The 26,948-nt window shown below is 40.8% G+C and overlaps 1 protein-coding gene across 10 annotated transcripts in view; it reads left to right on the top strand.

Moving 5' to 3' along the window:
- The window catches only part of CALN1 (calneuron 1), a 633,346-nt gene that overhangs the window by 327,723 nt on the left and 278,675 nt on the right, over nucleotides 1-26,948 (top strand). For 9 of the 10 annotated variants that reach the window (XM_074328468.2, XM_074328464.2, XM_074328462.2 and 6 more), the window contains one exon: nucleotides 5,094-5,237. The exons of the other annotated variant lie outside the window; for it this stretch is intronic. In XM_074328468.2, coding sequence (XP_074184569.1) covers nucleotides 5,094-5,237 — 144 coding nt within the window. The remainder of the gene's footprint in view (nucleotides 1-5,093; nucleotides 5,238-26,948) is intronic. 10 annotated transcript variants of the gene reach the window in all.

Genomic DNA, 26,948 nt, shown 5'->3' with positions numbered 1-26,948 from the left:
CCATGGGATTTTGTGCAGACTTGAATTATTGTGCCTGTCATTCTCTGTTATGAATATCTGGTCACCTCTATCTTTCCAACTAGAATATGAGCTTCTCACAACCTAGAAAGTTTATTTTGCTACCGCTCTATTGTGGCACATAGAAAGTAAACAGTAACTCTTCATTAAATGAGGGCTTATTAATCATCTGTCTATATGCTCATCTGTTGTCTTTCATAGAAAAGGCAGAAAGCCTTCTAAGTCTCTTTTGTCATTGGCTCAGTCCCTGTCCTATTATTTCTTCTGAAAAATGACCTTTAAGTGTGTACCTTCCATTTTCTGATGTATTGTGTTGGTATTTATCAGTCACCTTGACCAGCGCTGCAGAACTGCACCTACCTCCAGTGTCGCAGTATCTCAATGACATATACCAACAGAATTCCTCTTGTTCATTAACAGAGCCATGACTTTTTGTGGTTAAAGCCCGCAGTCTTCGTAAAGATACATTTCTGTGGAGAATAAACAGATTTTGCATGTAATGGGGATTGAGATGAGAAAAATTGTTGTTCTTCATTACTAATCTGAGGTTGCAAATTAGCACTATGAATTTAGCTGAGCCTTCAAAGCCAGACCATTGACCAATGAATATTGACTGGCTGAAGTCTGGGCTCCATCTGGTGCAGCCTGATTGATGTGTCTGTTCTGTGTGGAAGGTGTGCCCTTGCCTTGTTATTGCCCGGATTCACTATGTCCCTGAGGGGCGTTATGCAATCGAGTCATGGTTCTCAGAGGTCGCTGCGTTAGGATGCGGGTGGTGCCAGTGTTGGCTGTGGCTATCTTTACGAAAATAGACTTGCTGGCATAATGAGAAGTAAACTCTTGGGCTCTAGAGAGGACCACGTCTCGCACAGGCCCTGCTGGCCTCCAGAAAATCAGAGTTGCTCCAGGAGGAGAAGCACACATCCCTGTGGGAATGCAGACTTTGGGTCTGGGAGATTCCACATGCAGAGAGTGGGTTCCTTTGTTAGGTGTGTCTTCTCACGTTTCCTTTCATACTCCATGCGATCACTGCTGGACAGGCTCTGATCACCGTCGCAGACACTGCTTTTGGGGTCCACTAAGGCATCTTGGGGATGGTGGAATTGCCATGCTCGTTCCTGATGTGCGTGTGATGTGTGAGACTGAAACTGAATTAAAGACCAAGAGCACAGCACACTTATGTAACTCTGAAGCACAGGGATGGTAGCCCAGAGAGGGGATAAGTTCCAGTGAAAAGCACAACACGTTACTGGGTTGTTCCTGAAAACTTGATCTGTGATCCCCACTTCCCAAGGATGTGGAAAGTGGCCAGAGGCTCTTTGCACTGCGAGCAGGCTGCCTACAGCCCAAGGCAGAGGGATTTGGCCTGCTCTCGTGTCTCTGCTGATTTTATGGGCATATTTCTCACACCCTGTTCTGCTCTTAAAAATAAAATGACACATCTCAGACTGCAAGACCCATTTCCTTCTAATAAGCTTCTCGTTTGCCTGGGCTTTCCCTACCCTAACTCTCCAGAGGCTCGCATTATGGGTTTTCAGTTTTGTGCTTTTTTTTTTTTCCTTCTTTTTGACTTTGCTATTTTGAAAGAAAAGGAAGTTAGTGAGCTTTATCTTTGGAGCCAGGAGCAGATATTCTGTGCACACAAATAAGGACAGCTTTGTACCACTTACCTGGGGGCCACAGAAAACAGAACTGAGTTGATGTATGCTTGCATGGCCTATCCTGGGCTGGGGCAAGGCTGGCCTGGTTCCATAGTGCTGATGGGGCAAGCCATGGGGGTTTGAGGCCTCAAAGGAGCTCATCTGTTCACAGCAGGGCAATGCTGGGGTTGATCCCCGCCTGTGGTCTGCCTTGCCAAATCCAGTAGCCCCAGGATGAGGCAATTCTGGGAGTAGCCCCAGCAGCTGGCTGGGGTTCAGCAGGCACACATGCCAAGGCCCTCATTTCCAGGCCACGTTCTCAAACGCACCCAACTAGGCCCCTCTGGAACGTCCAGTGTAAGGATACAGGCTCATTTGTTGGTAAGATCTAGGGCATGCAGGGGAACCACTGGAAGGAGGCCAGGCCCTGTCAACAGAAGGGCGTCACCCTCTCAGAGTGATAGCAACAGCCCAGAGAGTGCAAACTTGAGGCAGAGGGATGAGAGGTGAAAATGGTGCCTTAGGAAAGGAGTGGTCCAGAGAACATGGGGCAAGGCCCTGCCTGCTGCTGGCCTTCCACATGGGGTCCTGGCCTCTTCTGTGACCCCCAGTGGGGCCCCTGCCATCATCTGACATTTTCTACTGTTGCATGGTATGTGCCAGCCCCATGTAAAACCCTGCTATAGAGGCCGGAAAGAGATCCAACCCAAACTATATTTCAGAGGACGAAATTGAGGCTGGGGGAGAAGCCTGCCCCAGGTTGCAGGGCAGAGATGGACTGGCTTTCTTGTGGGCTGACTCCTACCTCAGGAGACCCAGTCTCTGCATCCTCCTGGCCTCGGTGTCTGGGGATCTGGGCCCAGGTGAGAACGTGGTCTCTTGCCCAGTGTCCTTGAGCTATGTGCTATGACCGCAAGCTGAGCATAGGCTCTAACTTCTTTATAGCCCATCGGGCACTTGGGAGGAAAACAGGGCTGTTTTAGGTAATCTTGGGCGTGTTTCATGGATGAGAAAGCCTAAAAATGCAGACAAACCTTTTGATTCAGAATTTGGACTGGATTAAATTTTTTTCTGTATCGTCAATGGAAAAAAGAGGAGTGTTTGAACAGCAGATTAATAGGGTATGAAAGAGAACACAGCCTTCCTGTTCTTCTCTTAAACACGTTAATGATGTCCATGGATCCACAGAAAGGAGGGCTGGAAGGATCATAAGGATCCTCAGGCTAAACAACTCATTTTGCACATGAACAGACTGAGGCCTCAGGGTTTGGCTGCAGACTTTAACTTATATGCCTGGCCAGGAGCCGAGGGTCCCAGCTCACGAGCTGGTCTTCTCTCTCCTGGAGCCCACATTTATTCACAGAAAGCATTCAGTGCTCTGAATTAGTACTGATAATGAATTTGCTGCCAATCCAGGATCCTTATTTATTCAGACCCACTATCCACTGAACAGCTGCTTGTCTAGTGCCTCCTTCTGAGTGTGGGTGGAACAAAGAAAGATGAATGAAGTGTATGAAGAGGAGCCATGGTTTCTGCACCCGCCATCTGAGTTCTAGATGGGGCATGCTAGATGTCATGTGAAAAGAATGAATGACCTGTTGAACGGCCGGCACAAAGGGAGATGACTTTGGCAATGGCAAGCAAGACTTTTTGTGGGTTCCATGGCCCCTGACTTGGACTTGAAGGAATGATTTGATTTGGGTAGGTGAGGAGAAAGGCAGGGTGTTTCCGGGAAAACAAATGGATAGGATAGTGCAGTAGTCTGAAAATAGCCCTCAAAAGTTTCAGGTCCTCAGTTCTGGAACCTGTGAATGTTACCTGAGAAAAAGGGTTTCTGCAGATGTAATTACGTTAAAGATCTTGAGATGGGGAGCTTATCCTGGGATGTCCCTAAATGCAAACAGAAGTGTCCTTGTAAGAGGCAGGCAGGAGGGGGTCACAGAAGAAGAGGGGGAGGTAGTGTGACCACAGAGGCAGAGATTGGAGCAATGCGGCCACAAACCATGGGACACTGGGAGAGGCCAGAACAGATTCTCCTGAGAGCCTCCACTGTCCCCATCCACACCTTGATTTTGGTCCAGTGATACTGATTTCAGATTTCTGGACTCTGGACTGTGAAAGAATAAATTTCTGTTGTTTTAAGCGAGCAAGTTTGTGGTGGTTTGTTACAGTAGCCACAGAAAATTAATAGAAATAGGAAAGGGCAAAGTCTGTTTGGGAAAGGGTGTGGTTCAAAGTATTTGATGGGAGCATGTCAGATATTTAGAGAAGCAGTAACTAAATGGATTAGGGCCAAGTGTCTTGTATTAGTTTGAAGAGTTCCTGCCATTTCTGTATGGAGCTTCCTTCCTGATGGGAGTGTAGGGCTCTGGAGGAAAACCACGATGCCCAGGGGATGGTGGTTATTTCCCTGTGGTACTAACACAGTGCTCCTCAGGTACATACAGCCGGTGCTTGTTGAGAGGCATGATGAATGTTGGCAGCTGCCACACCTGGGCTTGTACTAGGTTTATCGATGAAACATTAAAGCTGGCCATGTCTGGTGCTCAGATATGATTGAGGAACCTCTCGTCTTCAGACTGTGGTCTCAAATTTACCATGTCATGCCTCAAAGGGCGTGATGTATTCGGAAATGCTCAGCTAACCGAGAACTAACAGGCCACAGGGACTCTGAAGGGAGCGACTCTGGGTGAATGCAGAGCAAGTCTGGCTGGGGTAAGAGGATGGGAGATCACCTGCCGAGTGAAATGGCTTTATTGATAGCAGAGTCAAATTCTCTGCCAGCCACAGAGAATGTGATTAAGGAGGCCTTTTGGGCTTTTATGACACTCTTATCGATCCGAGGTTGTTTATAGTCATAAAACAACTGTAAATTAGAGGAATGAAATAAAAACAGCAGGACACTTAAGTCCTATCCTACTATGGCTGGGAAAAGCTTCCTGCACAGCTCCTGCAGCAGCAGAGAGCTGAAATAGAAGTCTGTCCAGGAATCACATTCTCCTTTCTTCCTAATGGCCAAAGGTAAATGGTAACTTTCTTCTCATTCATGAGACCTAATCCTCATCACTACTTCGGAGGTGTCCATGGTTCACGTGATTCTCTGCTGGGGCCGCTGTGTAATTGTGGGCCTACTGCAGTGTTTTAGGATGCTCAGGGCCAGTCACCTTCTCCTTCCAAAGCTCTTTTTCTACCCCCTTTCCTCCCTTCCCCTTTTTTCTCCTCACCTTTCTTTTCTTCCTTTTTTTGCCTTTTCTTTCTTTTCTTACTTCCTTTTTTTTTTGTTCCCCTCTTGGCCACTCTTCTATTGAATTAAAGGGTTTTGACATATCACTATTTGTAAAGCAGTGAGGAGTTTTCCATAGATAGTCACCAGTGATGTCAATGCACTGGACTAAGCCGTGTGACCGTTGGACTTTTTCTGCTTTCTGCTTGTAGAAATCCGAGAGGCCTTCCGGGTTCTGGACCGAGACGGGAATGGCTTCATCTCGAAGCAGGAGCTGGGGATGGCCATGCGCTCCCTGGGATACATGCCGAGCGAGGTGGAGCTGGCCATCATCATGCAGCGCCTGGACATGGACGGTGAGCCCAGCTGTGCGGCATCTCCCCGAGATGAGCCTGGCTCGTCAGCGAGACTTCTGGTTTAGAGGGACTCGCTTGAGGAGTCAAAAGACTCGGGGTCATGCCTTTGTTAACATTTGAGGAGTAGAAACTTGGACTACATCAGTGTTTTTCAAACAGAACGCCATCCAGCTCTAGAGGCCTGCAGAGGTGGTTCTGGGGCCAGTAGAGGGAGCCTGGTGAGGGAGGCCTGGCTGGCAGGGCAGTGAGAATAGTTTTTTTGTTTGGTTGTTTTTTGTTGTTGTTGTTGTTTTTTAACATGTTTTTTAAAAAGACAGCTTTATTGAGATAGAATTCACACACCATAATCTGTACAATTCAATGGCTTTAGTATATTCACAGATTTGTGCCACCAATGCCAGAATCGATTTTATAACATTTTCACCACTCCAAAAAGAAGCCCTTACACCTCTTAGCTGTCACTTCCCAACCGCTCGATCCCCACCTCAGCCCTACGCAACCATTGACCTGCTTTCTATCTTTATGGATTTGCCTCTTTTGGACATTTCATACAAATGCAATCATGCAATATGTGGTCCTTTGTGTCTGGCTCCTTTCACTGAGCATAATGTTTTCAAGGTTCATCCAAGTGGTAGTGTGTGTCAGCATTTCATCTGTTTTTATGGCCAAATCATATTCCATGTATGGATATAACAGCTTATTTTCTCTCCGTTTTACATACTGGGTTTCTACATACAACCTCATGGGAAAAGAGTTTCACTGTGTTTAAAAAAATTCTGAAAAACAACTGCATTAGATAATCTCTAAGGTTCTTTCCCACTCTAAAATCCTAAAATCCTAAGAGTCTATCCCAAACTGGCTGTGACCCTCCTGACATTTAGATCCTGCCTAGATGAAGGAGGAAAGAGTCTTCTTATTGTGATTTCTTAATACCCCCACTGAAAAGCAGCTTGATTCCAGGCAGAAGGGCTCCAGAGTGGTGGACCCTTGCGACTCTTGGTAGAACATGAAGTATAAACTGAATGAAAGAAAGCAGGAGGGGGGCGGCACGTCTTTTTGGACCAAGGCCATCGTAGGGAGTCGTTCGCTTGGCCAGCTGACTAATTGGAAGAGCAGACTCTCTCCTAGAACCCTGTGGAGTTGTTGGAAGACTGCCAATAAGGTGGTGCATGAACCCTCGCACCACCCACCAAGTGCCGCTTGGATATTTCTTCTCTGGTTGGGATAGAGCTGTTACATCAGGGACACTCAGTTGTGTGAGCAGACCCAGCCTTGCCTCATCCCTTCGATTATTCTGAATCATCTTGGCTTTGCTGGCTTGATTTGACCTTGCTTTGATTTTTAGAGTTATGTCTGAAAAGCTGGAGCAAAGAATATAGCAAAATCTCTTTTCCACTCACTCCCACCCTCATTTGAGAGATACATTTCCAGAAAAAAAAGTTTCCTCTTTAAAATAATAAAAATCTTAATCTATACCTGTGTTTAAGAATTAAGAAGGTTTTGTGCTTTGATTCTCCTCCCAAAACCTTATAATAAAACCTAGTCAAGTGGACTAAAAGCAAATGGAATTAGCAACATTTAATAAAAAAACAAGCTGAGATATTGTGGAGAAGTTAATACTATGAGACTGAAAGTTCTTCACCAAAATCCAACCTCACTCTTTGTAATTCACTCATTGGACCTCTGCTCATGGGGAATTTTCCTGTTATAGCAAATCTTCTGATGCCATGAGGCCTAGAGTTCCAGGGGATGTCCTGTGATGGTTATTGGAAGGACTTATCAGGACTCGGCAGACACTCCACACCAGATGCAGTTTAAGAGACTTCAAATTTCACCACTTTACTTGCTACTTACCATAGTCAGCTCCCAGAGCTCGAAGGCAGAACTTACAAACAAATCTTGCAGAGAATGTCTATTAGTTCCTTTAACAAAAGCCCCAGTCATTAGCTATTTCATGGTGACCACATCAGGTTAAAACACATTTACTTCCTTTTGAACTGCAGTTTCTTTGAAGTTTTGTTGCCTATGAAAGAGTCAGTACAGAACAAATGAAAACAGTGCAGCAGTGTAGGCAAGAGGAATTGCCTGCACAATCTATTAAATGGCCAAGTGTGTAAAGAGCTAAATGAAAAACCTCCAGTCTGAGGCTGAAATGTGAGTCTTGAAGTGTTTTGACGTAAAGTGAAGTAAATGACACTGGGAAGTGAAATTTCTGGAGTGCTGGGATCTGGAAAGAAGCTGATTGACCGTTTTTCAGTGTCCTTCTTTTAATGGGATCTTTTGAGCTGTTCTATTAAAAAAAAAAAGTCAGGTTCTAATTACATCCTTCCTTCCCAGCTTCTGTAACTGGGAATTCTCCACGGAGATTTAGCCCTACTTAATTAAGTTTCTCTTTGGTGTGAAACTTGTGGAATGGCAGAGGTGTTTATGGGGATAATGCCAAAAAGATGGAGTGTTTGGGCCAGAACTTAGGATTCTTAGCTGTGAGATACCTGTGTCTCCTGTCCCCCAGACCCTGACCCCGGGTACCAGGGGTGGCAGGAGAGGTGACACTGCCTCCATCCACCCCAGCTGGCGGTGAGTAGGAGCAAATCTGGCCCATACACCATCTTTTTCTGGGGTCCCTGGTTTGCCTGACAGTGAGGCCATAACCTTCAGCTCGAGGCCCAGATAGAATTAGCCTGAGTATATATGTGCAGCCTAAATCAGCACAGGAGGCTTTTATTAGTTGGTTCCTTGGGCGTGGGGTGCCTTGCTGGCTGTGCACATAACAGTGACCTCGCTGGATTAGGGAGCTCAGTGGGCTCCCTAATCCTGGACACAGAGCCTGCAGGGTTAGATAGTTCCGGTCTCTGTGGAGCTGGTTCTCCAGAGGACAGAGTGGAAGACAGGCAGAAGGGTCTAGGATTGCTCTCTTGGCCCATGGCCAATTTGCCTTTAGTGCTGGAACTGATTGTGTGTGTGTGCGTGTGTGTGAGTGTGTGCATGTGTGAGTGTGTGTGTGTGCGTGTGTGTGTGTGTGTGTGTGTGTGTGGCATGGGCTGAACTGCTCAGTTAAATACTAGACAGAAAATCCAAACTTTTGCCCAATGCCTAGGACTTCCTCTTTGGTCCATTACTGCACAGGTTCTTTCTTGGAACTTTAACTCAGTTCTACACACACAGGTACTTAACCATCCCACTCCTCTTTTATTTATGCAGTCCTCTGTGCAACTGAGGTGACTTGCTGCAAAGCCATTTGGGGACCAGGATTCACTCTTCCTGGATGCTCTTGGCCAGGATCTCTCCTTCAGCCCAGCTTCTGGAAACCTGCAGCCCTCTCAGTCAGGCTCCTGGAGGCATTTAAGCCAGTGTCCCAAGGCTCTCCTTGCATGTCAGGAATCAGCTTCTCTCCAGTGCATCATGGTACTAGTTATGCACCGTCGTTGAAAGAATTGATAAAATAGTCACTCAAAAACTGTCTCCAGAGCTTAAATCTTTGATAGAAATGCCATGTCCCAGCTGCTCTCCTCAGCTTCCCACATCATTCACTGGGGAATATGGAGTTGGTGTCTTCAAGTCCCAAGTGTTATTTTTGACTGCTTTCTAAGGTCACACCACTGTGGCCCTCTGGAGTGAATCCAGGTAGCTTTGCAAAGAGTTTTCTGAAACAATCAAACAGGAGATGTTCTCAGCAGTCTGTGGGCCTTCATCAACTTGCTCAAGTTTCCTAATGCTCTCTTCTCTTCTTCTGAGCTTCCCTTACCTCTACAGCACTGAAAGAACAAAGTCCCTCTTTGAAACAAATTCAGACCTTGCCCTCTTCCTCCTTAATTTTCCTTCTGCTCCTCAAAGGTGCAGAATCTTGTGAAATTCCAACAAATTTGGGGTTTTGAAATGAATTCTTATCTGTCAACAGGTTTGTAGGTTTTTTTTGTTGTTGTTTTTTTCTTTTTTTTTTTTTTGTACGTTCACCAGTTCCTAGATAGTGGGTCTGATGGGTTTGATTCAGTTTAGTTCAATTTAAAAGGGATTTACCTGGTGTCCATTATGTGTGAACTAGCTTATTTTTATGGTTGGCAAGATTCACTTTGGGTTCATTTTGAGTCAAACCCCTGAGCCACACAGAACAAAATGATGGCCAGTATCGCATGAAGGAGTTAGCGGTGTCCTGCTGTTAGCCTGTGTGTCCACGTCTTCCTCTCTCACTACCCATTCTCCACAAGGTGCAGTCCTTTGCTGAGAAGACAGAAAAGTATATGCTTAATTCTGAGCAGCTCTCACTTCTGTTTCCTCATCAAACACCTCAGCATACTGATTTGGACTCTGGAGCTGGCACGGCTCTAGTTGGTGAGCTAGAATGCACACGTCTTTCCTGGGTGTGAAGGAAGACACTTGCCCACAGACTGCATGACGTGGAACAGTCTGTTGTGAGGTGGAAGAAGTTGGAGCTTTTTAGCCAACAGCAAGTGGTCCCAAACCTGAGTGCACATCAGAAAATACCCAGGGAGCATGCTAAAAACAAAAACAACCCCCCACACCAAAACAAAACAAAACGAAACGAAAAAACCAGGCCAATTGAATCAGAATCCCAGAATTTCCAGGATGGGGCCCAGGAGCCGGCATCCTTCAACAGTGTGTCAGGTCATGGACAGCAATGTGTGCACTGACATACCTGGGTCACCTTTGGTTAAAAGAAAAATCTAAAGCTAAAGAGAAATCTCCAGCCTGTGAATTTTTGTGTGAGCACGAAGGTCTGAGTAGGCAGTAAATGCCTGAGAGGCAGACAAGCAGTTTGCCTGTGGGAATCTGATGGAGGAAGAGGGCAGTCTGTGGTCAGTCAGCCCTGCCTGAAAGCCAGCAGCTTGCACCGGTGCTCGCAGATGTAGAGGCCTCAGCTTCCTCCCTCCTCCAGCTGTGTGGTCCAGGCACCTGGGAGCTCGCTTAAAATCCTGAACCTCAGGCCCACCCCAGACCTGCTGATTCAGAGTCTGCATTTTAAGGAGGGTCTCAGGTGTCTCACAAGCACATTAAAGCCTGAGAGGTGCTAGTCTAGGGCACTTTGAGAAACGAGAAGCAAGCCGACCAAACTGGAAGTAATTCACAGAACAAAAAGTGCTGGTGAAGGTCAAGTATCGGAAACGATCTCTCCAAATGTTTGCGTTTGTGAAGAAGCATGACTGGCATCAGATCATGATGATTAAACACGTAATTCTGTGGTAGTGAATTATTGCCAAATGTACTTTGATCTTACCGTGGTAAGTCTCAACTGGGTGACAATAATAGCTAACACGCAATGCTCACCGTGCCCCAATGATAACATCCGGTAACAGTGATACTAGGCAACACATTACAGAGTCTTCACTGTGCTCTTCTAAGCACTTTATTTTAAAACTTATTTTGTCCTCGTAACAGCTGTAGGTGGTTATCTCATCTCTAAAATGACCTTCCCTTTGTAGATGAGAACAATGAAGTCCAGAGGCTTCAAGTAACTTGCCCGGGTCACGCGACTAGTAAGAGCCGTATGAATCTAAGATCTGACGCACACAGCTCATATATATGTGATTTTAGTGGATACAGGTCACTTATGGTGACAATGGGACTTGAAGCAGTGACTGACCAGAACATGTGCACGCATGCACGCACACACACACACCCCATACACTCACACTCTAGAGTCGTGATGTTACCTAGATATTTCAAACCTATATGTAAGTGTTGTGCTTACCTATCACTGTTCCAGATAGCCTCCCGCTACCACCTTTGTCTGGACGAAGGACTCTAGCCACTCCCCAGGTTATCCTTACAGGAGTCCAGCTTGACTCTAGAGCGGAGTTGTGAACTGAAGATGGTGCCTTTAGGTTTCTCATTGCTTTAGCAAGGGAGAGTCCCTTAGGCCCCTTTTGGATATGTAGTGGTGGTGCATGATTGTTACAAATCCACTTCAGCATTCCTATCTCCCTAAGCAATTCCTGCCTCTACATTGTGCCAGGAAAGGTCTGTCATCTTCATCTCATTGACAGTTGGCTACATTGAATCCAAATTTCAGCTAAAGACCAAACTGAGCCACTTCCAGTTACTCAAGCCAACATAATAAACACAGAATTTCTGGTATGTGCACCCATTTCAATAAGACCATCCTCAGCTAGTATTATATTCTATCTCTCTGTTTTAACTTCCTGGAATCCATTGCTAAACCTGTCCCCCAGGTTAACACTGATATAAATTACCTACATCTTGCAACTCTGTGTTCTCCCATATCAGACTTGAAATTTCCCCTCCTGAGATGTGCCAATCTGATTCTAGCCATGGGTTTAGAGGCAGTGAAACATGGTAGGAGTGGATTTTGAAAATAGACATCTCCTTTCAAGGCAGCTGCCTCAGCTGTGCTTATTACAGGTATTCAGGGGCTGCAAGTTTTTCAAGCTTGTTTTGTCTGACCTCATGGAGACATCAGAGGGGACATCAGGGAGACTTGGGCATTCAGTTTTCTGGGGACCTGGACATCCCCACCCCCAGTCTCAGGTCCCACTCCTTGCCAATCAGTGCCCTAAATTTTACATGAGACTTGATGAGTCTGTGATTTCAACTTATATTATAATTCTACAGACCCCACAATTACATTTGAGGTCTTCTTTGAAGTTGTAAGAAGCAAGTGATTATTTTGGGGCCATCCTAGAAGCACTCTGTTTATGTGTGACCCAAGCTGAGAGGTAAGACATGTCTATGCCTGAGCTTGAGCTTGAGCTTGTTTCTGTTTCCTTTCAAGGGCATTCAGAAGCAGCTGTCCCACCCACAGTCCTTGGAGTCACCACTGCTACCATCACGGTCGTGCACAGGAGCTACATGGGGCTTCCAAAGCCTTGCTTTCAATAATTATTGTATCCCAAGACCCCAGAGGTGGTATTTAATTAATTATGATGCCAGTGCATAACATAGACACCATTATCCCATTTTTCAGGAGCAAGAATGTCACCACTTCATTTAAGACCATAGATAAGCAAACCAATCTCAGAACCCCACTTAGGAAGTTTGTTTCTTCGTGGTACCACATATTGTATCATCATGAAAACAGAGACCATGATGGATTCCTATAAGCAAGAGTATTACGTGAATGATAAGAACCTGCTAAAATCCTTCATACATAAATAACATTTCTGTCAGGCAAGGTTTACTAAAAGGAATATATGAGAATGCCCATCTCAGACCACCCTGACCAGTGTTGAGTATTATTCAACAAATCATGACTAATATGATTGGTGAAAAGTCGGAATTTATTTTAACTAATAAGTGAGATGATACATTTATGTTGTTTTTATTTTTTGTTTATATAAGCCTTTAATAAATGTAATATATATGCAATATAAAAAAGGATAGGCAAGTAATAGGGTCCCAAGACTTTTTCTTGACTGTATTCCTGATTCTTTACATCCCCATGACTATTTTGTAACTACCAATTTGTACTTCTCAATCCCTTCAACTTTTCACCCTGCCCCTCAAGCCCCTCCCATCTAGCACCCCAATAAATCTAGTACCCACCTGACACTATATGTAGTTATTAAAATATTATTGACTGTATTCCTTATGCTGTACTTTACATCCCCATGACTACTTTGCAACAAGCAATCTGTACTTCTTAATCATTTCTCCTTTTCACCCACACCCTCAACCCCCCTCCTATCCAGCAATCATCAGAATGTTCTCTGTATCTATGAGTTTGTTTCTGTTCCTCTTGTTAGTTCTTTAGATTCCACATATAAGCAAAATGGGGATATTCTAGCTCCATTTTTATGTTTCCTATCACATTGCATCTGTCTTTCTTTGTTTGACACTCCACTCAGCGCAATACTCTCCAGGTCTATCCATGCTGCTGCAGATGGCAGAACTCATTCCCTTCCATGACCGAGCAGTATTCTATTGTGTATATGTACCACCTCCTCTTTATCCATTCTTCTATCGATGGACACCCAGGCTGCCTCCACATCTTGGCCATTGTAAGCAATGATGCAATGAAGAGATGGATGCACACGTCCCCTCCAAGTAGCACTTGAATTTGTTCCGATAAATACACGGAAGTGGGATTACTCAGTACTTCTTTGACACTTGTTATAGCTTTTATTTTTGACTTAACAAACAAATTTATTTTCTCACAGTCCTAGAGTTTGGAAATCTAAGATCAAGGAATTGGCAGCTTTCTTTTCTTTTTTTTTAGTTTATCGGACTGACATTGGTTAGTAAAATTATGTAGGTTTCCAAGTATGCAGTTTTATAATACATCATCTATATATTGCATTGTATGTTCACCATCGAAAGTCAGTTCTCCTTCCAATACCTTTCATTTGACCCCCTTATCCCTCTTGTGCTACCCCCTCCTGCCTTACTTCCTGGTAACTACTGAACTACTGTGTGTGTCTATGAGTTTTTATCTTTTTGTTTGTCTTGTTCCTTTGTTGTTTTTAGTTTTATACCCCATAAGTTATATGGTTCTTGACTTTTTCTGTCTGACTTGTTTTGCTGAGCATGATAATCTCAAGATTGATCTATGTTGTCACAAAAGGCCGTATTTTATCTTTTCTTATGGCAGAGTAATGTTGTGTATTTGTACCATATCTTCTTTATCCAGTCATTGATTGAAAGACATTTTGGTTGTTTCCATGTCTTAGCCACCATGAAAAATTCTTCAATGAACATATGGGTACATATATCTTTACAGATAAATGTTTTCAGATTTTTTGGGTAGATACCCAGAAGAGCTGGGTCATATGATAATTCTATTCCTAACTTTTTGAGGAACCTCTGTAATATTTTTCATTGTAGCTTTACCAATTTACATTCCTACCTGCAGTGTATGAGGGTTTCTTTTCCTCTATTGTTTTAAAGTCTATTTTGTCTGATATAAGTATTGCTACCACAACTTTTTATTTTATTTTCATTTTCATGATATATCTTTTTCTATCCCTTTACTTTCAGTCTGTGTATGTCTTTCAATTAGAAGTGAGTCTCTTGTAGGCAGCATATATGTAAGGGCCTTGTTTTCTTTTCCATTCAGTCACCCTATGTCTTTTGATTGGAGCATTTAGTTCATTTACATTTAAAGTGATTGTTGATAGTATATAGTTATTGCTATTTTATTATTCATATTTTTTATCTTCCTTTTCTTAAGGAAATCCTTTTAACATTTCTTGTAATACTGGTTTGGTGGTGATGAACTCCTTTAGCTTTTCTTCTCTGGGAAGCTCTTTATCTACCCTTTGATTTTAAATGATAGCTTTGTTGGGTATAGTAATCTTGGTTGTAGATCCTTCATTTTCATCATTTTGAATATTTCATGCCAAACCCCTCTGGCCTCCAAAGTTTCTGTTGAGAAATCAACTGGTAGTCTTATTGGAGCTCCCTTGTAGGTAACTAACTGCTTTTCTCTTGCTGCTTTTTCAGATTTTTCTCTTTGTCTTTAATCTCTGGCATTTTAATTATGATGTGTCTTGGTGTGGGCCTCTTTGGGTTCATCTCATTTGGGACTCTCTGTGCTTCCAGGGCATGTGTATCTATTTCCCTCACAAGGTTAGGAAAGTTTTCCATCATTATTTCATCAAATAGGTTTTCAATTCTTTCTCTATCACTTCTCCTTCTGTTACCCCTATGATGTGAATATCGGTATGAGTGATGTTATTCCAGAGACCCCTTAAACTATCTTCATGATTTTGGATTCACTTTACTTTTTGCGTTTCTGAATGGGTATTTTCTGGTACCTTATCTTCCAAATTGTTGATGTAGTCATCTGCTTCATCTAATCTACTTTTGATTCCCTCTAATGTATTCTTCCTTTTAGTTATTGTATCCTTCGTTTCTGACTGGTTCTTTTTTTATGTTTTCTATCTCCACTTTTATGTTTCCCATCTCTTTGTTGAAGTTCTCCCTGAAATTATTGAGCATACTTATAACCAGTGTTTTCAACTCTGCATCTGGTAGATCGCTTGTCTCCATTTTGTTTAGTTTTTTTTTTTTTTCTGTAGATTTATTCTGTTCTTACATTTTGGACATGTTTGTTTGTCTCCCCATTTTTGTTGTCTCCCTGTGCTTGTTTCTATGTATTAGATAGGGCTGCTATGCCTCCTATTCTTAGTAGAGCAGCCTTATGTAGTAGGTGTCCTGTGGGGCCCAGTAGTGCAGTCTCTCTGCTCACCTGAGCCAGGTGCTACAGACTTGTCCCTTGTGTGGGTTGTGTGTGCCCTCCTTTTGTAGTTGAACCTTGGTTGCTGTTTGCACATCAGTGGAAGGGATTGACCCTCGGGCTGATTAGTTGTGAGGACTGGCTGTGACTACAGTGGAGGAGCTGTTGTGCAGGGACTGACTCTAAGGAGTAGAATTCACTTTAGCAGGGCTCTGGTGCCTGCCCAATCTTCCTTGGTGTGTCATCCTTGGAGGTGGCCAGTTGATGCTCCACCTGGGTCCAAAAATGGCTACTGGGTGTGCCAGCTCTGGGGCTTTCTGGGAGGGTCCCCCTCCCCACAGGTCAGGTTCAGCTGTAGCTTTTGCCCTGCCTGGGGCCACTTGGCATGAGCCACAAAACAATCTGCCATCTTGACTGCAAATAGAGATGATGTGTTTTTTTATGTGTTGATTTGGTTATCCTTTTTTTTTTATTTTGCAGATTGTCTTTTTTTTTTTTTTAAATCTGTTTCAGTAAGGATAGGCTAAGTTATGTTGCAGTAATAAATAATTCCTCCCAAATATCAGCAGCTTAATGCCACAAAATAAAAGCTCTTATTTGTGCTATATATCCATTGTAGGTTGGTTGGGTATTTCCTGTTTGTCATCCTCATTCAGAAGTCCTGGCGGAGGGAGGCTTCTGTGTTGTGTTTCCATGATAGCTGTGGCCAGGGAAAGAGTCTGAGTGAATCACACAGTGATTCTTGAAGTTTTGTTTCTCCTATTCATATCTCATTTGCGAAAGCAAGTCACAGGCCTGTACACAATATCAAGGGGTATTGGGAAGTAGAATCTGACTCCATGCCCAGAAGGGAATTAACTGGAAATATTTGGTGAACAACACTAATGATTATTTAAGGATTTTAAAATTAAAAAAAATTACAATGTCACATTCATTGCAAAAGTTTTATCTCAGGAAAAACTTTTGGAAATACTATGAATAGGGGAAAAACAATCATTATGGGAGATTTTCAAATTGATCAAGTAGATAACACTAAGTAGCATAATTTGATGACATTAAATATGTGTGCATATGAGTATGTGCATGTGTGTGTCTGTGTAATGTAAATTTTGTACTCTTATAAAGAGAATACCCTTTTAAAGTGATTCTGGAACATTAACAATACATGGCTATGTTTCTATGTCTTCACTATTGTGAATAGCATTGCAATAAACATAGGGTGCGTATATTTTTTTGAATAAGAGTTTTGGATTTCTTTTGATAAAGTACAGCATAGGGAATTTAGTCAATGGTATTGTAACAGCTACATACGATGTCAGAAGGGTAGTAGATTGGGGGTGTTATCACTTTGAGGGAGTAAATGTCTAGCTATTATGTTACTTTCTACACGCACACACACAAACAATATATCACTATGCATTCAGCCACAAAGATAACTTAATTAAATTCCAAAGGACAAATGTTACAGACAGTTTTTGTTTACATGCAACAAACCAGAAATAACAAAAGTTTGTATAAAAATCTCACCCACTTGGAAACTTAAAAATTAAAAACTAAAAACCTTTCAATTTAATGAACAGATCCACAAGCTGATTCTTTAGAAAAGAAAAAAAAAAGCAATACACTGACAAATATAGCATATTTAAGAATTAAAGAGAGTTATTAAAATAAACTAGAAATGAAAAATATGGGAGATTTTTTAAAAGAATACTTGATACAGTTTTGTGCAAGTATATTTGAACATCTACATGAAATGGAGATTTTTCTGGAAAAATATGTTAATTGAAATTGATTCAAGCTAAAGTAGTCTAAATCGGAAGTTACATATTTTCAGCCTACCAGCCAAATACAGCTCATAGCCATGCTTATTTGGCTCACACATCATTTTATAAAGCAGAGAATCTCATATTAAACTTATTCATTTCTCTCTCCTCCTAAAATATTGGTGAATTTGTCAGAACTAGATCTGTATTCCTTCACTGCATTAATTTGGTGGAGTTGAGTAGCTATCCTCTCTAGGCAGGGCAAATGCCACAGTCTCCACCATTCCTTATTGTGTTACACCTACCAGCTCTTGTTTGATGGACTATCTTGCTCCCTATGGACTTTGGAGTTTGTTATCTTCCTAAATGGACCAGTGAGTGATCAATGTATCTTTTAATGTTGTGGCAATTCATCTTCATTTTCCATAGTTTGAATTGTGTTTTGTTTTTGTGTTTGTTTTGTTTTTCCGGGTTTTTTGTTTGTCTGTTTGTTTGTTTTACTCTTTTGTTTATTGTTACTTCTAGCAACTTCAGTAGACCACTTATTTTATTTTAATTCCTCATTATTTAAAACTTAAGGCAATAAGGATGAGAAATTGTGACTGTGAAGAGCTTAATAATACCTCCCAAATTTTGATAGTTTTGTTTCATTGTTTTCTTTGTAATATTTTATCAAATTTTTCAATTCCCTCTGCTATTCTACATTTTGTTTTGAAATTATAATTTCCAAGTGAGTGGGATTTTAATTTTCTAGTTTACATTTTTTTTTTTTTATTAAATTTATTGGGGTGACAATTGTTAGTAAAATTACATAGATTTCAGGTGTACAATTCTGTATTACATCATCTATAAATCCCATTGTGTGTTCATCACCCAGAGTCAGTTCTCCTTCCATCACCATATATTCAATCTCCCTTACCCTCATCTCCCACTCCCCACCCCCCACCCCCTTTACCCTATGGCAACCACTAAACTATTATCTGTGTCTATGAGTTTCTGTTTCTCATTTGTTTCTCTTGTTCTATTGTTGTTTTTGGTTTATATACCACATATCAGTGAAATCACATGGTTCTCTGCTTTTTCTGTCTGACTTATTTCGCTCAGCATTACTCTCTCAAGATCCATCCATGTTGTCACAAATGTTCCTATATCATCGTTTCTTACTGCCGAATAGTATTCCATTGTGTATATATACCACAACTTCTTTATCCATTCATCTATAGAAGGACATTTTGGTTGTTTCCATGTCTTGGCCACCGTAAACAAAGCTGCAATGAACATTGGAGCACACGTGTCTTTATCTCTAAATGTTTTCAGATTTTTGGGTAGATACCCAGAAGAGGGATTGCTGGGTCATATGGCAATTCTATTCATAATTTTTTGAGGAACCTCCACACTGCATTCCATAATGGCTGCACCAGTCTGCATTCCCACCAACAGTGTATGAGGGTTCCTTTTTCTCCACAGCCTCGCCAACATTTGTTACTATTTGTCTTGTTGATGATAGCCATTCTGACTGGGGTGAGGTGATATCTCATTGTGGTTTTGATTTGCATTTCTCTGATGATTAGTGATGTTGAGCATTTTTTCATATGTCTATTTGCCATTTGTATGTCCTCTTTGGAGAAATGTCTCTTCAAGTCCTCTGCCCATTTTTCAATTGGGTTGTTTGTTTTTTTGTTGTTGAGTTGCATGAGTTCCTTGTATATTCTGAATACTAGCCCCTTATCGGAGGCACTATTTGCAAAAATCTTCTCCCATTCAGTTGGTGGCCTCTTTATTTTGTCAATGGTTTCTTTTGCTGTGCAGAAGCTTTTAAGTTTCATATAGTCCCATTCGTTTATTTTAGCTTTTACTTCCATTGCCTTTGGAGTCAAGTTCATAAAATGCTCTTTGAATCCAAGGTCCATAAGTTTAGTACCTATGTTATCTTCTATGCAGTTTATTGTGTCAGGTCTTATGCTTAAGTCTTTGATCCATTTTGAATTAACTTTGGTACATGGTGACAGATAGCAGTCCAGTTTCATTCTTTTGCACATGGCTATCCAATTCTCCCAGCACCATTTATTGAAGAGGCTGTCTTTGCTCCATTGTATGTTTTTAGCTTCTTTGTCAAAAATTATCTGTCCATATTTATGTGGTTTTATTTCTGGGTTCTCAATTCTATTCCATTGGTCTATGTGTCTGTTTTTCTGCCAATACCATGCTGTTTTGATTATTGTAGCCCTGTAGTACAAGCCAAAGTCAGGGAGTGTGATACCTCCATTATTGTTCTTTTTTCTTAAGATTGCTTTGGCTATTCGGGGTCTTTTGTGGTTCCAAACAAATCTGATGATTTTTTGTTCTATTTCTTTAAAATATGCCATTGGGATTTTGATGGGGATTGCATTGAATCTGTATATTGCTTTGGGTAATATGGCCATTTTAACTATGTTGATTCTTCCAATCCATGAGCACGGAATGTCTTTCCATTTCTTTGTGTCTTCTTCAATTTCTTTCAAAAATGTCTTATAGTTTTCAGCATATAGGTCTTTCACATCCTTGGTTAAGTTTATTCCTAGGTATTTTATTCTTTTTGCTGCAATTGCAAAAGGAATTGTTTTTTGTATTTCTTTTTCTGAGATTTCATTGTTAGTATATAGGAAGGCAATGGACTTTTGTGCGTTGATTTTGTAGCCAGCAACTTTACTGTATTCGGTGATTGTTTCTAATAGCTTTTTGGTGGAGTCTTTAGGGTTTTCTATATATAGCATCATGTCATCTGCAAAGAGTGATAATTTAACTTCTTCATTCCCAATTTGGATGCCTTTTATTTCTTTCCCTTGCCTGATTGCTCTGGCAAGGACTTCCAACACTATGTTGAAAAGCAGAGGTGATAGGGGACATCCCTGTCATGTTCCTGAACGTAGAGCAAAGGGCTTCAGTTTTTCTCCATTAATTATGAGATTAGCAGAGGGCTTGTCATATATGGCCTTTATTATGTTAAGGTATTTTCCTTCTATACCCATTTTATTAAGTGTTTTAATCATAAATTGATGTTGTATCTTGTCAAATGCTTTTTCTGCATCAATTGATATAATCATATGATTTTTGTCCTTTATTTTGTTTATGTGATGTATCACATTGATGGATTTGCGTATGTTGAACCATCCTTGTGCCCTGGGGATGAACCCCACTTGGTCGTGATGAATAATCTTTTTAATGCATTGTTGTATTCGATTTGCTAGAATTTTATTTAGGATTTTTGCATCGGTATTCATTAGAGATATTGGTCTGTAGTTTTCTTTTTGTGTGCTGTCCTTACCAGGTTTTGGTATCAGGGTAATGTTGGCCTCATAAAATGAGTTAGGGAGTACTGTCTCTTCTTCAATTTTTTGGAAGAGTTTGTGCAGAATTGGTATTAGATCCTCTTTGAAGGTTTGGTAGAATTCACTAGTGAAGCCATCTGGTCCCGGACTTTTGCTTTTGGGAAGGTTTTGGGTGACTGATTCAAGTTCGTTACTGGTGATCGGTCTGTTTAGATTTTCCAGTTCTTCATGGTTCAGCCTTGGAAGGCTATATGTTTCTAAGAACTTGTCCATTTCTTCTAGGTTGTTGAATTTGGTGGCATATAGTCCTTCATAGTATTCTTGGATGATCTTTTGTATTTCTGTGGTGTCCGTGACAACTTCCCCTTTTATGTTTCTGATTTTGTTAATCAGTGTCTTCTCTCTTTTCATCTTAGTAAGTCTAGCCAAGGGTTTGTCAATTTTGTTAATCTTTTCAAAGAACCAGCTCTTTGTCACATTAATTTTTTCTATTGTCTTTTTGTTCTCTATTTCATTTAGTTCTGCTCTAATTTTTATTATTTCCTTTCTTCTGCTGACCATGGGTTTTACTTGTTCTTCTTTTTCTAGTTCTTTAAGGTGTAACATGAGGTTATTTATTTGGGAGTTTTCTTGTTTCTTGAGATAGGCCTGTAATGAGATAAATTTCCCTCTTAAAACTGCTTTCGCTGCATCCCAAAAATTTTGGTAGGATGTATTTTCATTGTCATTTGTTTCTATGTATCTTTTGATCTCTCCTCTAATTTCTTCTTTGACCCAGTCCTTCTTTAAAAGTATGTTGTTTAATCTCCATGTATTTGTGTTTTTTCCCGCTTTCTTTTTACAGTTGATATCCAATTTCAAAGCCTTGTGATCAGAGAATATGCATGGTATGATTTCAATCTTCTTAAATTTGTTGAGACTGATTTTATGTCCCAATATATGGTCTATCCTTGAGAATGTTCCATGTACACTAGAAAAGAATGTATAGTCTGATGTTTTAGGATGAAGTGCTCTATAAATGTCAATTATGTCCATTTCATCTAATGTGTCATTTAGGGCTACTATTTCGTTATTTATTTTCTGTTTGGATGATCTATCCATAGCTGTCAATGATGTATTTAAGTCCCCTAGTATAATTGTGTTTTGGTCAATTTCTACCTTTAGTTCTGTTAGTAGTTGCTTGGTGTATTTCGGTGCTCCCTGATTGGGGGCATAAATATTGATGACTGTTATGTCTTCTTGTTGTACAGTCCCCTTCACCATTATGAAATGTCCATCTTTGTCTCTTGTTATCTTTTTCACCTTGAAGTCTGTTTCATCTGATATCATTATGGCTACACCTGATTTTCTCTGGGTACCATTTGCTTGGAGTGTCAATTTCCACCCTTTCACTTTGAGTCTATGCTTGTCCTTGTAGCTGAGATGTGTCTCTTGGAGACAGCATATGGTTGGGTTTAGTTTTTTGATCCAATCTGCTACTCTGTGCCTTTTTATTGGTGAGTTCAGTCCATTTACATTTAGGGTGATTATTGATATGTGAGGATTTCCTGTCATTCTATCTTTAGTTTTCTGGTAAGGCTGTGTCTCCATTGTTTCTTTGCCTTTTTGTTGTTGTCTATTATTTCTGTGTGGTGGTATTCTATGATGTTTCCCTCTATTTCTTCTTTTATTTCAGTATATATTTCAATTCTGGATTTTTTTTGAGTGGTTACCCTTAAGTTTATGTAAAAGAAAGTTTGATATTTAGAGTATTCCATTTTCTTCAGCATGCTTACTTTCTCCATTCCCATATTCCGGTTCAGGCCTTTACTCTCCCCCTTTTTGAGTTTTGGTTGCCACAAATTGTCCCTGTTGATGGTGGTCGAATAGCCTCCTTTAGTATTTCTTGTAGTGCAGATCGTGTATTAGAAAATTCCCTCAGCTTCTGTATGTCTGGAAAGGTCTTTATTCCTCCTTCATATTTAAAGGAAATCTTTGCTGGATATATTATTCTTGGCTCATGGTTTCTCTCTTTCAATAGTTTGAATATTTGGTTCCACTCCCTCCTGGCTTGTAGAGTTTCTGCTGAAAAATCTGATGATAATCTAATGGGCTTTCCTTTGTAAGTTACCGTCTTCTTTTCCCTGGCTGCCTTGAGGATTCTTTCTTTGTCGTCAATTTTAGACAGCTTCAACACAATGTGCCTTGGAGAAGGCCTGTTGGGATTGAGGTAACTAGGTGTTCTATTTGCTTCTTGGATTCGAGGGTCCAGTTCTGTCCACAAATTTGGGAAGTTCTCATCGACAATTTGTTTGAATATATTTTCTGTTCCCTTCTCTCTTTCTTCTCCTTCTGGTATGCCCATTATTCTTATATTGCTCTTTCTGATGGAGTCAGAAAGTTCTTGTAGAGTTCTTTCATTTCTTTTAAGTCTCAAGTCTCTTTCTTCTTCTCTCTGTGTCATTTCCAGGTTTCTATCTTCGATGTCACTGATTCTTTGCTCCATCTGGTCAACTCTACTACCTAGGCTGGTTATTTCATTCTTAATTTCTTCTATTGAGTTCTTAATCTCCAGAAATTCTCTTTGGTTCTTTTTTAAAATTTCAATCTTTTCGTAAAATGCTCATGCTGTTGTTTAATTGAGTTTCTGAGTTCATTTAACTGCCTATCTGTGTTTTCTTGTATCTCGTTGAGTTTTTTCAGAACTGCAATCTTGAATTCTCCGTCCCTTAAGTCACATATTTCTGTATCTTTAAGTGCCTTCTCTGGAGATTTTTCACTTTCTTTCTGAGCTATCTTGTTGCCTTGGTTATTCATGGCGATTACTCGTTTACTATTTCTCTTCCTAGACATCTACAGGAGTGACTTCTGCAACAGGTTGATAGGAAGAGGTCTTTCTTTTGTTTTCCAGTACTTGTTGGTAGAATGTCTTATTTCTCCAACTGCAATTTGTTTTTCTTCTCCCACACGGTAGTGCTGTTTTCTCTGCACTATTCCTGCTTCTCATACAATGGGGGGATTCCCTGGGAGACGGGCTTCTCCTCTGTTAATAGTTCGTCTAGGTCACAGGGCGCAGTGTCCCGGTGGGTATGCGGAGAGCTTTTGATGTTCCAAAGCTCTTCCAGCTCCTGATTCAGAGCCCGTAGGTTTCAGCAGTTCTGTTTACTCCTGCAGGGATCCGCCCAGATAGGTGGGGTCAGGGGCGGGGTAAGTTGTGAGAGGCGACCACCACCACAGCCGGTCCTGCTTCCACCGCTCCCTCCCCTTTGCCGGAACTAGTTGGGCTGTGAATCTGTGTCTGCGGCCCACAGTTCTCAAAACAGCAAATTTTCTGTTGTTTTGATCTGACACTGCTACTGTTTCGCTTCTAGCACCGGGCAGGTGGGGGCGGGGCGAGCTCTGGGAGGGATGGGAGGGGGCGGCTAGTCTCAGTGCCTAAGGCTCCGTTCTCTGCTCGGCAGTGAGGGCTTAAACCACCGTTTTCAGCCTTTTTCCCTCAGTCTTTTCTCAGAGGTCTCTGCCGTGAGTGTTGGGTTCAGCCGTGTTATATGCTGTCCCCTCAGCCCTGTGGGCCACAAGCGGAGCCCTAGCAGTCCGAGTTCTTCCCTCTCCTCCAGCTGCGGTAGTTCCGGGAAGCAGCGAGCTCGGTGCACTGAGCTGGGTCTGCGTCCCTCGCCCGCGCCGCTCCGTCTCCGCGCACTTCTCCCTTTCCTCCTCCCTCCACTCGCGCGAATCTCCCACCTGTAGGTGATTTCAGTCGGTAGTGGGCCTCTTCGTGTTGCCTGTCTGCTGTGCTGGGAGTCCTTTGTGGAGTTTTTGTTGTTTGATTCGTTGTAAATTCCAGGGGAGCTTTACAGAGGCTCACGTCACGCCGCCATTTTTCCGGAAGTCTCCCTAGTTTACATTTAAATTTTAAATTTTCATTGCATATTTGAAAATAAATATGACTTCCTATTTGCTAGGATTTTTTTTTTTTTTGTAAGCCAGAATAAGATGAATTTTTATGAAGGTATTGCCCCTACAGTATAAGGATTTTATACATACTTAGAAGTTATGTACATATTACCCATATTTCCTCCACCTGTATTTTTGGTTATTTTATCCAAGATAAATTACTGTGATGTATTGAAGTGTTCCACTGCTATTACATTGCTTCCTCGGTTTACTTCTAATAGTTTTTATTTTAATTTTCAATGCTCTGTCTGCCCTCATAGTGGATTTTACCCTTTATCAATGTAAATGTCCATTAAATGCTTTTGAGTTATGCTTTTGCTTTCTGTTGATTTTTGACACATAACCTTTTTGGCTGTGTTTGCATAACTTTTATTGTTATATGTGGTTAGTGGGGGAACATTCACAATTATTCTGCTTCTTCCAGGAACATGGTGCACTGCATTTCTGTCTTTTCAGTGTGATTTTGTTAGATGTGAAACTTTTACACAATATGTGCATTATGCTTTAATTTTTAATTATTCTAAGAGCCTTTTTATTGGCAAGTATAACCTATCATTTATTTCAGAACTTTCAGTTAGGTCTTAATTTTGGCATTTTGTTTTTCGCTGGTTTCCAAGTGTACTTACTACTGAATTTGTCTCCTTTTTTGACTACAGTAGGTTTAAAAAAATATTATTCTCTCAGTGATTTGGAAGTTATATATCTTATTATCACTTCTTCTAGTAATAGCCATAAAGTTTTTGTGAACTTATCTCTAATTCCTTACGTCAGTTATAAATAATAATACTCCCTTTTATTGAAGATGAGAAATTAAATGTTTCTCCCTTTCTATTTTATATTCTTTGTTAAGTTCAATATGTGGTTATTATAAACATAACAACCTTCCTTCCGTCGATTTTTTTACAATTTTTATTTTCAATAAAAAAAATATTGTCAGTTTTAGAACCATATATATATATTTTTAAGTTTATTGGGATGACAATTGTCAGCAAAGTTATGTAGGTTTCAGGTGTACAATTCTGTAATACATTGTCTATATCTCACATTGGGTGTAGAACCATATTTTGAAACACTTATTTTGCCTGTACCTTTTACTGGATTCAGTGCCTACACCCTGCCAATACTTGACTCTTTTTCTGCTTCTTATTTTAATTAATGTACATTTGTTCTGGCATAAACTTTCTAAAATTTCTTTTCATTCTTTTTCAGGAAGTTTACCTCAACACTAAATCTTCTGAGTGTTGTAAATCTGAGAATATTTTTCTCTTGACACTTACATGCAAATGACAATTTGATTTAGGTGCAGAATTTTGGGTTACAGTCTTTTACTTTTAACATTCTATGATTGCTACTCCATTATTTTTATTAATATTGTGAAGAAGCACATAACCAACCAACTCTTTAGTCTTTGTGAACAACCTAATTTTTTTTTTTTTACTATCTAATCATAATCTGTGAAGTGTGAACATCTCACCAGTCTATTTCCTTCTCTGTGTTGTCCTCGTCAGCGGTGGTTGGTGCTATGGTTGTCCTTGTTGGTAGCGTTCCTTGCAATATAGTTCACACTCTCAAGTTTTAGACTGGGTTTCTTTTCCTAGAAAATATTTCTGTGACCCTTTTCATTTTCTATTTTTGCTCCATATTATTCCCATCTCTCTAGCCTTATATGCAAGGTTAGATCCTGTACTAAGGTCTCCACATCTTTCCCTCATATCTTTCCTTTCTTCATCTTTTCCTTCAGTCTTCTGTGTTTTCCATATATGTATATGTATTTCACTACTTTGAGGTTTTCCAGTGAACAGTCTACGGATCACTGGATTTTATTTCTATACCGATACCTTCTCATCTCCATGTAATTTTTCCTTGTCACTTTTCTAATTTGGTTGACATAACATCTTCTCAGTGTTGTTGAGGATGTAAAGTACATGCTTTTAGACAATCTTTGGTAAATCTGTTTGAGAGCCAGGCAATGGCTGGGCTCTGAGACAGTTGGTGGTGACTTTTGAATGGCGTCATTCATCCATAGGCCTCTTATTTTCTGAATAAGGCAGATCCAGCTTGCCTGATGCAGGAAACAGACTCCAGCAGAGATGGATGCAGGACAACAGCCAGATGCCCTTCCAGCACCAAGAGAAGGATGGGTAGATATGAGGGAATTATAAACAGTAATGTAGGAAAATTGAAGAAGTTGAGTAAGTGCCTCTTGTAGTCCCGGAATGCATGGAATCCCTATAAAAAAGGCTCCCTGAAGTTTCTGGGTCTTTGCTATGTGGAGTTCCTCTTATTTTCCACTTCTGCTTTATTTCAGTAGGTAAAACTTTTAGATAGAATAATAATGGTAATTTCAGACATTTTTTCTTTCTGATTTTAATGGAAATGTCCCCAGTTTGAGTTTAAATTTGCAAATAGCATTAATTGCTGTTTGAGATGGATATTAGTTATTATGGTAAGGTAATAACCTATTTCTGGTTTACCTTTTTTTCTTTTACAAAGCTGTTGAGTAACTTTTCATCAAATATTAAGACAATATGTAGTTTTTATTAGTTTACCTGTTGAT

This window comes from Rhinolophus sinicus, chromosome 3 (genome assembly GCF_057876585.1).
Source record: "Rhinolophus sinicus isolate RSI-liver-muscle chromosome 3, RSI-T2T, whole genome shotgun sequence".
NCBI classification, from domain to species: Eukaryota; Metazoa; Chordata; class Mammalia; order Chiroptera; family Rhinolophidae; genus Rhinolophus; species Rhinolophus sinicus.
Note: the sequence above shows the minus strand (reverse complement) of the source record. Positions and strands in the feature narration are given on the sequence as shown.